The sequence below is a fragment of the Microtus oregoni genome, unplaced genomic scaffold, assembly GCF_018167655.1.
Source record: "Microtus oregoni isolate MIOR12 unplaced genomic scaffold, Mior012 000014F_ref0000157, whole genome shotgun sequence".
Taxonomy (NCBI): Eukaryota; Metazoa; Chordata; class Mammalia; order Rodentia; family Cricetidae; genus Microtus; species Microtus oregoni.
Window position 1 is genome coordinate 23,925,207 of NW_024543073.1, and position 13,907 is coordinate 23,939,113.

At 44.3% G+C, this 13,907-nt stretch overlaps 1 protein-coding gene across 2 annotated transcripts in view; it reads right to left on the reverse strand.

Annotated features, from left to right (window-relative positions):
* The window catches only part of Acot12 (acyl-CoA thioesterase 12), a 37,512-nt gene that overhangs the window by 6,172 nt on the left and 17,433 nt on the right, over positions 1-13,907 (reverse strand). For both annotated transcript variants that reach the window (XM_041663496.1, XM_041663497.1), the window contains exons 6-11: positions 7,119-7,275; positions 6,451-6,570; positions 5,557-5,707; positions 4,980-5,035; positions 4,649-4,712; positions 3,751-3,834 (exon numbers count right to left, since the gene is read on the reverse strand). In XM_041663496.1, the coding sequence (XP_041519430.1) occupies positions 3,751-3,834; positions 4,649-4,712; positions 4,980-5,035; positions 5,557-5,707; positions 6,451-6,570; positions 7,119-7,275 (632 nt within the window). The remainder of the gene's footprint in view (positions 1-3,750; positions 3,835-4,648; positions 4,713-4,979; positions 5,036-5,556; positions 5,708-6,450; positions 6,571-7,118; positions 7,276-13,907) is intronic.

A 13,907-nucleotide genomic window follows, 5' to 3' on the forward strand; every position in this document is an offset into this window, starting at 1 on the left:
TGACTGACATCTTTATAGAGAAGGGAGGCTGGACACAGAAAGGCACACAGGAAGGACACTGTGTGGAGATGAAGGCAGGGATCGGCCTTGCAAACCAAGGCTCAGTAAGGCTGACCAGCAAAGTCTCTCGCCAGGTGAGAGGCAAGGAGCTAACACTCCTTCCTCACAAGCCACCAGCCTTCCTGTGCTTGATCTCAGAATAGCCCTCTTCAGAAGAGAGACACCAGAGATTCCTATTGTTCACATGGCCCAGTGAGTGGTCCTCAGTTGTAAAAGCCTCGGGAAATTAACTCAGTAGTTTTCCAGTGAGTGGCTGTCCAGCTTGTAGACACATTTTATCCTTGAGCCAGAAGGAGTAGGCACAATTAAATTCTACCTTCACAGACAGGGCTCACTGATGTATCCATGGAGGATGAGTGAATGACATCTATTCTTTCCCTAAGAAGGTAAAAGTAGCCGGAAGTCCTCCTTATTATCCTGCTACCTGAACCAATGTCATGGATGCAAAATCAGACAAAAAAAAAAGGCAGTGGTCCATTTTGACTCTTTAAATTTGCCAGAGAAAAGGCACCGTGGAGCTTTCAACGAGATGCTCCACATAAGTCTCTGGCATTTGAAACCCTGGTCTCCAGTTGGTGGCCATTTGGGAAGGATCAGGAGGTGTGGACTTATTGGAGAAGGTGTGTCACCAGGGGTAGGCTCACGGTTTTAAAAGCCCATGTCGTTTCCAGTGTGCTCTCTCTGCCTCCTGCAGTGGTTGAGATGTGAACTCTCTGCTGTTCCTAGCGCCCACTGTGGACTCTCACCCTCTGGAACTTAGGTCCGATAACACATTTTCTTCTGTGAGTTGCCTGGGTGGTGGTATCTTATGCAGCAGTGGGACTGGAGCCAATCCAGCCTGCTTTGGTTTCAAGGAGAGATTCTCCAAGAACAGTTATCTAAGAAAACAACTTCCCTTTGATGATGGGGATGGAAGTAGACATGATTCATAACCAACTCCAGTGTTTGGGAGGACTGGACTGATGTGGGATCCCCTTCTGTATGCTGTGATTACCATTAATGAATAAAGAAAACTGGTTTGGCCTGTTGATAGGGCAGAACGTAGGGAGGTGGGAAAAACTAAGCTGAATGCTGGAAGAAAGAAGGGTGGAGTTAGAGAGAAGCCATGGAGCCATAGGAGACAGATGCCGGGAACTTTAGCCAGTAAGCCACAGCCATGTGGCGATACACAGATTAATAGAAATGGGTTAAATTAATATGTAAGAGTTAGCCAATAAGAAGCTAAAGCTAATGGACCAAGCAGCTATTTAAATAATATAGTTTCTGTGTGATTATTTTGGTTCTGGATGGCTGGGATGAACAAGCGGCTCCTTGCTAACCAGGCAGCAGGAAACCAACAAGCAGTCCCCTCCCCCAACACTGGACAGTTTATTATCTGAAATGAAGCTAAACATGAGTAGCTTCAGACTCACTGAAGCAAGTGTGCTCAGATTCCATCAGTGAAACTGTTTTCATAATAACAATGCTCTGCTTGGAACTGTTTGGATGCCAATCAGTACTATAATAATAAACATTTTAGACTTTTTGTATCAATAGATAAATATATTCTTGAGGTTACATTATAGACAGGAAGAGGAAACTGCTTTTTTGAGATAGGGTTTCACTGTGTAACAGTCCTGGCCTTCCCTGGAACTCACTCTGTAGACAAGGTTGATCTAGAACTCACAGAGATCTGCCTGTCTCTGCCTCCCAAGTGCTGGGACTGAAGGTGTGTGCCATTACCGCCCAGAAGAAACTCTTCTATAGAGGCCTAGTTGATAGAGGCACCTACAGATGGCAAGGACTGGGGATGAGCAGGGCACTCTGGGTCTAATTTGTCTCGCTCAGCTCTTTTGAGACTGGATTCCCTCTGGTCAGCTTCCCAGACAAGGACTTTTACTTAGAGAAGATTTTAGGCAAACTATGTCTTTTTTGTTTTCACCCTATTTGTGGTGCTTCCTCAGACTTCAGTCACTCCTTAAGTATCCATGCCTATCAGGCCAGGCCCCTCATAGCAATTTCTCCCCTGGAGGTCTCAACTAGAGCTAAGCACTGCCTAGAAGGCTCTCTTTGTCTTCACTCATGAGGCTACCTGCAAGAGATGAGAACCACACTTTTGGGGGGCTCTTTTGTTGTTGTTGCTGTTGTGTCTGTCTGTACCTTACCTTGCCTAGCTTAGACCTGGCCCCCGTGGGTCAAACACTATGATATTTTACCTGTTTGTCAACTTCCTGATATTATTCTTGAGCAGTTTAATGCGCATGTGTACCGTTTCTAGATTCATCGCTGGCCTCTTGTATTACTTTGGTTATTTCTCAGTTTATATATAGAAAATCAAATGGTAATTAAAACCTTAAGTACTGTCCAATTTTATTATAAATATAAGACTTCAAATCCAATTACATTGAAAATAAGAATAAAAAATTGGCTGTGGTGCACCCTGGTGATCCAAGTTCATGGGGAGGAAAATGTAGGAAGACCCTGGATCCAAGGCCAGCTACAGAGTAAGATGGCTGGGGTGGGGGTGGGTAAGCCTCTATGCAACTCCCAGAAGCTAGCAAAAAGATGAGAGACAGATTTCATACCAAGAAAAAAAAAAGAAGGTACTGAGGCATCTTTTATGAGCAATAGTGAGAAACCAATGCTTTAGTTATTAAACCTGTTCCTGCATCATTGTGAGCCCAGTAGGCATGGCAACCTAGCTGGATCTAAGGGGCATAAGGAGGACCCTGGAAGGATTCAGCTCTGCGGACAAGGAAATAACAGAAACATACAACAAAGAAACACCCAAAAGAAGTCACAGTGAGATCTGAAAACAAATAAGGAAGTAACCTTCAAATTTATTTAGATTCTAAGGTGAGAGGATTGTTTGATTCTCATCCCGAGGCATCAAGTTAGGCTGGGACAACAGGTACAAACGTGGACTGTTCCAGGACAGTTAGAATGCTTGACTGCCTCTTTTCTAGGGTAATGTTTCATTGACAGGGAACACCCATCCATAGCAGACATACCCCAAACCTGGCTATCCTGCTCATCTTGCCAGGCACTGCTATCTACCATGGTCTGGGAATTTGATGGCTGATCAGTGTCCCCTAGAGCTTAGAGTCTAGTGAATGTGGGAACTGACTTCCAAGAGTCCTCCAATATCCTTAAATTAAGGCCCAAATGATATACATACTTATTTCAACTTGATAATGTGCCAAAATTGTAAGCTAAGAGAGATACAAAGAAATCGAGACAAGGCTTCCTTCTTAAAAGGTTTATTTATCTGTTTGGAATAAAAGATAATTAAAAACTTAAATTCCAATGTAAGGTTTAAATAGCATCTTAGAGCAACTGCAAATGAAGCATCACAAGACAGAAAAGAATTCAAAGAGAAATTAGTTTTAGAGACGCTAAAGGAGCTAGTAGAGAGAGAAGAGCATTAAGTCAAGAGAGGCCTTACAGAGAAGTGTGTGTCCTGGGTGGAGGGAGATGGGCAGGAGGGACAGAGACTTAAGAGGTGGGGTGTGGGAAGCCAGGCTTGCCGGAGGCAGGGGTGTGGGGGACAGACGTCAGTGCTCCAGTTATCCCGCTGGAAGGCTCAGGGCTAGAAGGAAGCCTCTTAGAAACTACTGCCCTTGAGTGGAACAGCTCATAGGCCTTGGCATCATGACCACCACGCTAGCTTTAGTTTGCTATGGCAGGAGCAGCATGAACAACGGCACTTACCTTCTCCAAGGTGCTGGTGACCTCCCAACCGCTTCTGGATGCCAGGTTTTTGAGAGCCTCCACATTGGCATGGCTTAGGGATTCCTAAAATGCACAAAAATTTAAAACTGCATGTTCAATATATAAGCTTGGAGTCAGTCATTTTCTGTTTCAGTGTTGGAGGAGGTATAGATTGAGTCAAAGTTGAGTATAGCTAAGCTGTCTATTGCTAATGTATAACTTCTATCTCAAAGTCCAGACAAGGTAAGTATATGCTCATCAACTGTGTATGCTTCTAGTTGGTATCCTGAGCCCAAGCAGACACCCTTCAGTAGGACTTCTTACAACGTGTGTGCTAAGTAAACTTGGATCCCACATGAGATTTTATTATCAAAATGTTTAAATAACAAAATCTTCTTTTAAAAAATGTTTATTTTTATTTTATGTATATGGATATTTTGCCTGCATGTATGTCTCAGGTGTCTCAGTGCCTGTGGACGCTGGAAGAAGGCATCAACTCTCCTGGAACTGGACTTACAAACGGTTGTGACCCTCTGTGTGGCTGTGGGAATTAAACCCAGGCCCTCTGGAAGAGAGCCTCCAGTGCGCTTAACCAGCTCCCAGCCACAATCAATCCTTCTTGCTCTATAAAGGTTTAAGTTCATAAGTGTGTCATTCATTGCAAACCAGGGCAAGACACCAAGCTTGGAACATCCCACGCCAACTGTCCACGGAGTCACACCTGACAGTAGGACAACCAGGGGTTGATGACTTGCTTGACATCATTAGAAACAGGGGGTTACACAGTTCACCCTCTCGCCCCACCCCTGTAGATACAACCTGGACCTGTTGGGGAAGGTTTCTGCTTCTGGGATGGTGTGATATTTACATGAAGCATTCCAAAGTGCCACACTGTTACCTTTTTGTTTATATCCCATTGTGTGCTGGGGGGAGCTTCTTTTTTGTGGGAAATAACATATTTCCTGAAAAAAAATTAAGGGGTTAAGTAACAACTTTCTTCTCTCTGCTTTAATACAGGACCCATGATAATTTCTTGATTTGAAGTTGGCTGTTTAATAACAAGTTCTTTGGTAGGAGAATCAGGAAAAACCATTTCCAGATTGAGTCATTTTTAACTTTTAAGAAACCATTAAGCGCCTTTCTTTCCCATTATGTGGGAACAGGGCCCAGGCAGAGGCTCATCAGAGGGAGAGAAACCCATGAAGTCCTCAGGCTTTTATGTCCTTTACCTGCCCAGGCGAATTCTCCTTCTTGCGATAGCTCCCTGATAACGTCGCAGATCATCCTTTAAGAAAGAGCACAACCAGTCAATTTCTAATACGTCGGCACTACGGTCCTTGGGTATCCTTCCCCTAGGCTGACTGGGATTCTGTGTCTCTGAGATGCTTCCTCATGGGGTCTGAGCCTCTCAGCGAGTTGGACAGCTGTTTTCGTTTCTTTTTCAAGGTGGAGAGTTTTAAATTTCTGCTACTAAACTCATACAGATTTCACTCTGGAGTTTTTAGAAGAGATGAGCATTAGCACTAAGTTGATTCCCGGTTCAGAAAGACAGGTTGCCCATGAACGTGGCTCAGCATCAAGAACAGGACGCCCTAGACACGAGACACAGATTCAGAAAGAGGACGCAGGGAGACACCTGCTACACAGCAGCATCTGACTGTAAAGAGAGGTACAGCACCAGAGTGATGGGTGGAGAAGAGGAAAGAGCCCGCTGTACTTAGTTAGGCAGAGAAGAAAGCAAACCTCTTTGAGATACCTGGAGCTCTGTGCTCACAGGTCAGTGAAGCTCGCATGGTGACCACTGACCTTTGATATGGGTTGGATTCTGGGAAAGGTGATGATTTCCTCCTGATCATCAACAGCATTGTAAATAAGGAAAGCACTGTTGATGTGGCGGCCTCGGCCTTCGGCCCACTCCTGACAGTCAAAGGCCTCAACACGTACTCCAACCTCCACGCTGCAAGGGGGATTCAGGGCGGTGGGCAAGGAGGACTGTGGCATGGTCAGCCTCCCCTTCCACCAAGCAACAAGAGGACAAGGGCCCAGTCTTGCTCCTGTGATGTTAGCAAATCTGTAGAGCTGCCCAATGTCACTGTGAGGGTCTCGTAGGAGTGTCTGACTCAGCTTCCATTTTCCCTTCCCACGGGGACACACATCCATTGACATATTTAAGCTAATGGAGACAGTTGAGTTAAATTGTGCTCAAAACACATTTTCTTCCTTAAAAACAACACTTCTATGGTTAAAAAGCATGAAAGGCTGAAGTTAGGCAGAAAACAGAGATACTCTCTTTTCTGTTTTACATCTAAAACAGAAGAAAACCCTACATGGAGCCCTTTTTCTTTGCAACCGAGAATACCAAAACTAACTGGGGTGCAGACTGGACTCACTGCCGTAAACAACCAGCCCATGATGGATGCCGAAAGGAAGAACTAACAACTATGTTAGGATGGCAGGTACCAATTGGAACAATCCTGGGTCAGCTGGATTTCCCAGCACCCCAAGGGACAGAACAATCCATCACAGTTTCCTGAGTGTGAAGAGACCGCGGGCAGAACAGAACACTTAAGGATGTGTCCATACTGAGTGAGTCTAAAAATAACTGGATGGTGTTGTGGGGTAGCTCCTACCCTCATCTCACAGCTGAAAGAGAGCATTGTTTGCACCTGGCTCTGAATTGGCACAAGGAGCACACTTTACCTGTTCTGAAACGTGTTGTTAACTATGGCATTGAAGACAAGGCGGTCCCCAACCGTGGATGGTCCCCGGAATTTGAACATATCCACAGACTTCAGAAAGGGATGCCCATAACACAGACGACTGAGCAGACAAAGGGAAGAGAAAACAGGAGATGAACACCCTCCACGCAGTCTCAAACAATTGAGTCATTGGATGGCTCACTACACAAGCAAGCGACCTGTTTCTTAAGTAAACTACTCAAGAGGACTATGGGTAGAGATGTCCGAATACAGCCTCCGACATTTGGGGGAGCAAGGTGGATATTTAAGGAGGATGGTGGTTTTTTGACACTGGTTTGTCCTCTACAAAAATTGCCATCTGAGCGTCGTGTTCATCCTGACAGCTCCTGACAAAGGTCCCAGGACACTGTGATTGTGGATTGGGGTAGGACACAATGGGCTGACAACTACCGGCCAATCCTGACCACACTGTTTCTCAGGTTCCCCAGTCACTGAGTTTATCCAGAGGATTAAAAGCCAAATTTTCCCTTCATAGAAAAAATTGCCTGGATTGGTGCACAGAGCAAGGAAGGCTACAAAACACACATTTCAGTTTCCCATAACTTACAAAAAGGAAAACCACTTCACGCCACGTTCCCTGTGCCCTTATCCCCAGACAGCCCTGAGAACCTTGCAGAGATGGTTGCAACTGTCTCCATCCATGCCATAATCTGTCCACCAAACGTGTTTCCATGATGGTTTGCATGGGGTGGGAGGACAAGCTCGATGCTCTGAACGGAGGTGCCCATGGTGGTGGCTGTTCCTTCTTCATTGTTGCAAACAGGATCTGTGAGGTGACAGCAGAGACAGTGGGATCAGCCATGGAAAGTCCAGCCTTCCCTGGACTTTCCCTTCCCTGAAGCAAGCACAACTCCTTTTCAGAAAAATAACATTGTCTGTAAAACCTCGCATCAAGGATGTGAGTGGGCTCTGAAGAGTGGCCTTCCGTGGTCTTCCTCTGTAAAGCAGCTGCTCCTGCTGTTCTGGGTTGATGTCAGACAGGGGGCCCTTAAAGAAACAGGCAGTCTTCTAGGGCTTGGTGTCAATCCCAGTGTCTGGGACACAGATCTCTGTGAGTTCGAGGTCAGCCTGGTCTACAAAGCAAATTCCAGGACAGCCACGACTACACAGAGAAACCCAGTCTCAAAAAACCACACACACACACACACACACACACACACACACACACACCCTGGGGGTGGGGAGAGGTTCCCCACTTGTCAAGCAAATACACCAGAATTCTGATTAAAATAATGGTTCCATTTAAACTGGAACTTTCTGTGGTAGAAAGGAGTACAGAAAGGTAGACATTTTGATGATAATACGCCAGTCTTTTGATGGTAAGGGTAGTTTTACTGTTGTATACCTATGCACACACTCAAGTTACGGGCTTTAAATATAGACCATCTATCCTGTGTCAATTAACACTCAATATTTCACTAAAATAAGAGAATATGGGGTCGGAGGAGCCACTGACACTACATGAAGTCTCATAACCTGCAGCATGGGAATGTGGCCCCCTATGCACGGCCACAGGAGAAAAGATGCTTGTATCAGTGCCTCTCCCTGTGTCTTCTGTGATTTATAATCTCCTATGCACCATCACAGGAGAAAAGACCCACACATCACTCCCCACTTCCCTGTGTTCCCTGCTTCTTAGGACTCGGTTGTTTCATTTACAGGCAGGTAACAACACTTTCCACTTCTCACCAATGGAGAAAGCATTTGCTCTGGGTGCAAAGCAGAAATACACATTCAGCCTTGCTGTAGGCATCATTCGGTAATTCACGTGCTTCTGGGGGGAGCAGGGACCTACATCCCAGGGACTGAGCTGGGGTAGCAGAGCTCAGCAGGCAGTGTGTTTGTATAAACCCACTGTCACTCATATAAAGCAGGCTGTTCCAGGAGCTGTTTCTTCTAGTTGACCAGAGCGCCTTTAACACCACTTCCCAGTGAAGACCATCATAACTAGCTGATAATCTATTTCTTCTATCTTCTCCTTCTTTCTGTTGATCGTTTCAGCCCTTTGCCGAGAATGTGGAAAGAGCTCCCACTGTTCTAGGTGAACTCTCAGATCCCTCCTGTGACCTCCAGGCCCTCTCTTCCCTGGTCTAGCCTGTGTGACTATCAAACTCCCCAGCCAGGTTCCCTCTCATCGCTGTGATGTACATTGGTCTTTTATCAGCCACTGTGAAGAAACTGTCTTCAAACCCAGGGCCTCTCCACTCATCCATCTGTCTGCTGCACCCCACCCCACCTCCTACCAAGCCACGCCCACTTACCTCCTATTCTGTCTTGGCTCATCCATGTGCTCGCCCACATAGCAATGCCTTCTTTCTACATAAGCTCCCGGTAACTAGGGCTGGGAGATGGCTCTTTCAGCACAGCACAGGCTGCACAAACTGGAGGACCTGAGTTGGATCCCCTAGAGCTCACATTTTCAAGCCAGGTGCTGTGGTGTGACCCTATAACCCCAGGATTAGGGAGATGGAGTCAGGGGGGCTCCTGAGGCTAGTCTAGCTGAACCTGGAACCGGCGAGCTTCAGGCTCAGTAAGAGACCCTGTCTCAATAAAATTGAGGAAGAGAGTGATTGAGGAAACACTGCTATTCAGCTGCCTCCACATGCGTGTGTGTACATTTATGTGCAAGGCGGCATACACATATGCACATACACAAATAAGACATTGTGTGTGTGTGTGTAATGATGAGCCAGGCTCATCTCCGCAATACCAGCACTAATAAAGATTTGCAGAATGAATAAAGGAACTTCTTTGCTGATTCATTCCACGTTATGGTCCCTCCTCTCAGTAGAATTTTTTAAGGAAATGCTATGGTTGGTGTGGTAGTTTGGGTGTAATTGGCCCCCATAATCTCATAGGGAGTGGCACTACCAGGAGGTGTGGCTTTGTTGGAGGAAGTGTGTTACTGTAGGGGCAGACTTTGAGGTTTCGACTTCCTGATGTTGCCTGCAAGATGTAGTACTCTCAGCCATTCCTTCGGTACCACATCTGACTGCATGCTGCCATGTTCCCCATCATGATGATAACGGACTGAACCTCTGAAACTGTAAGTGAGCCAACCCAATTAAATGTTTTCTTTATAGGAGTTGCCATGGTCATGGTGTCTCTTGACTGCATTAAAACCCTAACTAAGACAGTCGGGTTGTACTGCCTCACACACCAAACTATCTACTGTTTAGGCTATGTCTCATTCCTCCCTCTTTTGATTAAACAGTATTAGCAACATGCAAGTTTTCCAAGCTAGTGGGTGTGAAAATGGTATCTCATGTTGGTTAAAATTTGCATTTCACTGAGTACTAATGAGGTCAACATTTTTTCATAAGTATGTTAAATATTCTTGTCATCTCTTAATTAAATGTGTGTCTCTACCATTTGCTTCAACCCCATCTCTGCAACTTCAGTTAAATGAGTGTTAGGTTCTCACCACACACACATACACACACACTCACACATAACATATATAATATACACACACAGACACTCACACATAACACATGCTCACACATAACATTTATATATCATACATATATATGTGGGGGGGTGAAGTTTCTTTATTTTGAGATGGAGTCTCAGCTCTGTAGCCTAGGCTGCTCTTAAACTCTGTAAATAGTCTTAGTCTGTTCTATGTCTTGCCTGGAAATTGTGGAAATCCCTGAAGCTGGGCTAGGTCCTTCTCCACAGCGGATATTTATATGCTGTTGCTGAAAACAGGGGGCCTAGAATACAGTTCACAGTGCACTAGAGGTCACATGATCTGCTTCCACACAGGCTACTGGTGGATATCGGGCACCAACTCTGCATGAAGATAAACTTGGAACTGGATTCTCAAAGGCAACGATTCCCCCTATGCCAACCAAAGCTAAAGCCAAGAGAGAAAGGCACCCCCTCCAGAAAGAAGGAGAGAATTTCTAGTGGAGAAATTCTCATGGAGAGTCCCTGTGGGGAACTGCAGCTCCCCATGATTTCCTGGTTCACCCCTCCACCTAAGACAAGTGCCTGACTCTTCCCCCTGTGGCTTTGGGTACCTGCAGTTCCCAGAACCAGTGCCTGACAGGTTGAGCACAGCCTCTCTCTGCTTCTTTGGTGTTCTCAAGTCATTGTCGACATAGCTGCTTTCTCTTCCTTTCTGACTGCTGAGACAGATTTGCAAACAAACTGTAGATTTTCCCCAGACATCAAGTCTATCACATTGCTGTAAACAAAACTGGCTTTGTTTTCTGGATGATTATTTTTCAAGACATGTCAAATCTTAACCCCTTCTAACTTCTATTTATTTTTAATTTTCTAACTGTTTTTCTGGAATGGGATCTTGTGCTGTGCAGGCCGGCTTGGAACTCCCGAGTTCAAGCAGTCGCTTTGCCTCAGCCTCGAGAGCATCTGGGATTCAGGTGCACGCCACCGTACTCTGCTCTCTGATTGCAAATCTGATCTTGTTAGATGAGATTCTAAAAACATGATGAGTTAGTGCTGATTGAGATATTTTCAGTTTACTATCGCTTGTCCAAATGACATATTTTTGTGCAGAAGAAAATATTAACTTGGTATTAGAAACTATCTATAAACTATATTATAAAATAACATTCTCAGCGTTTAATTCTTCTCTTACCAGAACATGTGGATGAATGTGTAGCACAGATGGGAGAAAGATTTATGTCTTTTAACTGTATGCCTTCTCACTTTGTAAATCCCTTATCCTACACATGTACTATCTATTTTTAAATGATTATGAAACAATTACAAAAGAAAAATTAATAGAAGATCTTAGAATCTGACAGATGATGTTTAAAAAAACACCATCTTTTCTGAGGGGAAACTAAGAAAAAAAAAGGTCACTAACATCTATGAAGACATGGGCAGCGCACAAAGATCACTGGGAAATCACTCCTTGGTCAGGTTAGACACATACAGGCATCAGCCATGGCGTGCATGCCAACGTGGACTCAGGATAAGTACCTTTTGTGTGGAAGTGTGTCTCCTTGCACATAACTTAAGAGCTTCCTCGGGTGCAGAGAACATTTCTAGATCGCTGCCCTTACTAGAGCTAACTGTAAACAGACCTCGTTCTGCGAGCCAAGTGATCAAGTTCTGCTGTTGTCTGTTGGGCACTCTGAAGCTGTTATTTCACCGTTTCACTTGCTTGATTTCACATTTGTCCTCTGTATTTGATCAGAAACTTTGACCTGAATTCAGGTTGCTTTCTTCTAGCTCTTGTTTTCATTCTGCACACCCGGAGAGGTTCAACCAGGACAATGCTCTGACGATCTCATTTTCTACTGACAAATTACGATCGAAATAGCTCAAACTCTAATCCCTTTCCCTAGTGATCCAGTGGTACAGTAACACATTTCAACCATCCTTTACAAACTTAATCTCCTATTTACTGCTTTGCTTGTGAAAACATAGAGTCTGGAATCAACTTTCTCAATATTCTATCAATACTCATTTCTACCATGTAACATCTCAAAGGGCAAAGACTGCATAATCAGTCTGACGATATAGATCCCTTAGTTCAGTGGTTCTCAGCCTTCCTAATGAGTGACTCTTTAATACAGTTCCTCAGGTTTTGATGATTCCCCCCACCCATAAAATTACTTTTGTTGCTACCTCATAGCTGTAATTTTGATACTGTTATGAATCATAATATAAATATTTGATGTACAACCCCTGTGAAAAGGTCATTTGACTCTGGGGGTTGTGACCCACAGGTTGAGAACCACTGCCTCCGTCCACTGATGATGACCTGTCTACCTTCTTTTAGAATATGTTTTCTAATCAAAACCAGCCTCTCTGAGACCTAGGGGACAGGGAGTGGACAGACCACATGTGCTATCACTGCCCATTGTTCTTTCTTTAAGAAAACTGTCTCTAAGTTCCATGGTATCATTGGTGACATGGAAGCTAGTAATATTTCCCAAATGAAGATCAGATTGATATGATAGAGATAGATGAAAAGTTGCTTTATTGAAAAGAATATAGGACAATCTGTGTTAGGATAGATTAAATCAAATAGTGAGAAAAACTTTTTCAAAATCTGCAATTCCAAATTGAAGCAAACATATGGATCTGCTCTGATCAGCCTCCAAGGAAAATTAAACAGCAACGAAACTAAACAGCAACGAAATTTGTTTAACTCATCTTCTCCTCCTTCAATCGGTCTTACTGGACCCCCTAAGGTTCTCCCCAAGGCCCACAGACCTGGAGTCTGCACTTCTTTAATCACTACCTACATTATTCCGGAACTATTCATGCACACAATATTAGGGTTGAGCTATCAAGTGCAAAGACCTTGTATTATTCATCTTTTTGCCTCTTATAACAAGCATGTTCCTTGTACATGGTAGGCGTGTAATACATCTGTACTAGATGGGACTAAGCAGTTGATGTGTTCTTTCTGCCTTGATACTGAGAAGGAAGGAGCCAGACATTTAAAAGGCAGTATATGATCTCATCCATAATCACACATTCCATTTCTCCAGTAAGTACCAGACCATCTGTCCAGCCCCTTGCTCAGCCCAGAGATGCCTTTTCCTTACTAGACCTCTTGCTCTAGAGTTCTCAAGTTAAAACACTGGAAAATGATGCATGAGCCACAGATGTCAAAGCGATGACTGAAGAAGGTAAAGCAAATTCTTGCAAGGTCCGGAATAAATGCGCACAGACATCAGACTTCCCTTCTGAAATTACCAAAGAACCTTGTGTACATTCCCTTTAGAAACCCAGGTGATGGAACTGCAGTAAGGACAGAGGCATTTTTTTTGAAGGATTATGTGGCTAGGCAGGGGGACTGTACAGACTCATTAAGAGCAATATTAACCACGGGCATTTCCCTGAGTTAAGACTGAAGCAGATGTGAGGGTCTTTGTCATCTCACGTCCTTCCTGGAGCTTTGGTGGCTAGAAGACAAGGTGGACATGGATTGATTGCCTGTTTCCTTTTGTTTTTAAGTAATAGTCTTCTAATCTGCCCTAAGAATATTCTCAGGGTTCAACTATTTCAGTCCTTAGGAAAAAATGCATCTTCAAACCAAGACCATCTTTTCAAAGAAAGACATTATTCTAAGTCTGGTAAATTTAAAGATGAAGTCTCTGCTTCCATAAGTGATATTATTGCCCTACCGATATTCAGGAACTGGAAAGTACATCAGCATGCATGCCCTTTATTCTTAAAGCCGAGTGCTACTTCAATAATGCCCACACCAACCATCCCAATCAGCCTTGAATCATGACCAAGTTTTTCTCTCCTGGAAAACAATGCCACTGACCTTGAGGGCCCTGCAGACTGAACTAGAACCTTGAACTTCTTCTCAAGGTAGAAGTCTTGGAAAATCTCTCCTACCCAGTGGGCTTCTGTAGGGTTGTCCTGCAACCCTAATAATGCCCCCTGTCCAGCATGAGGCTT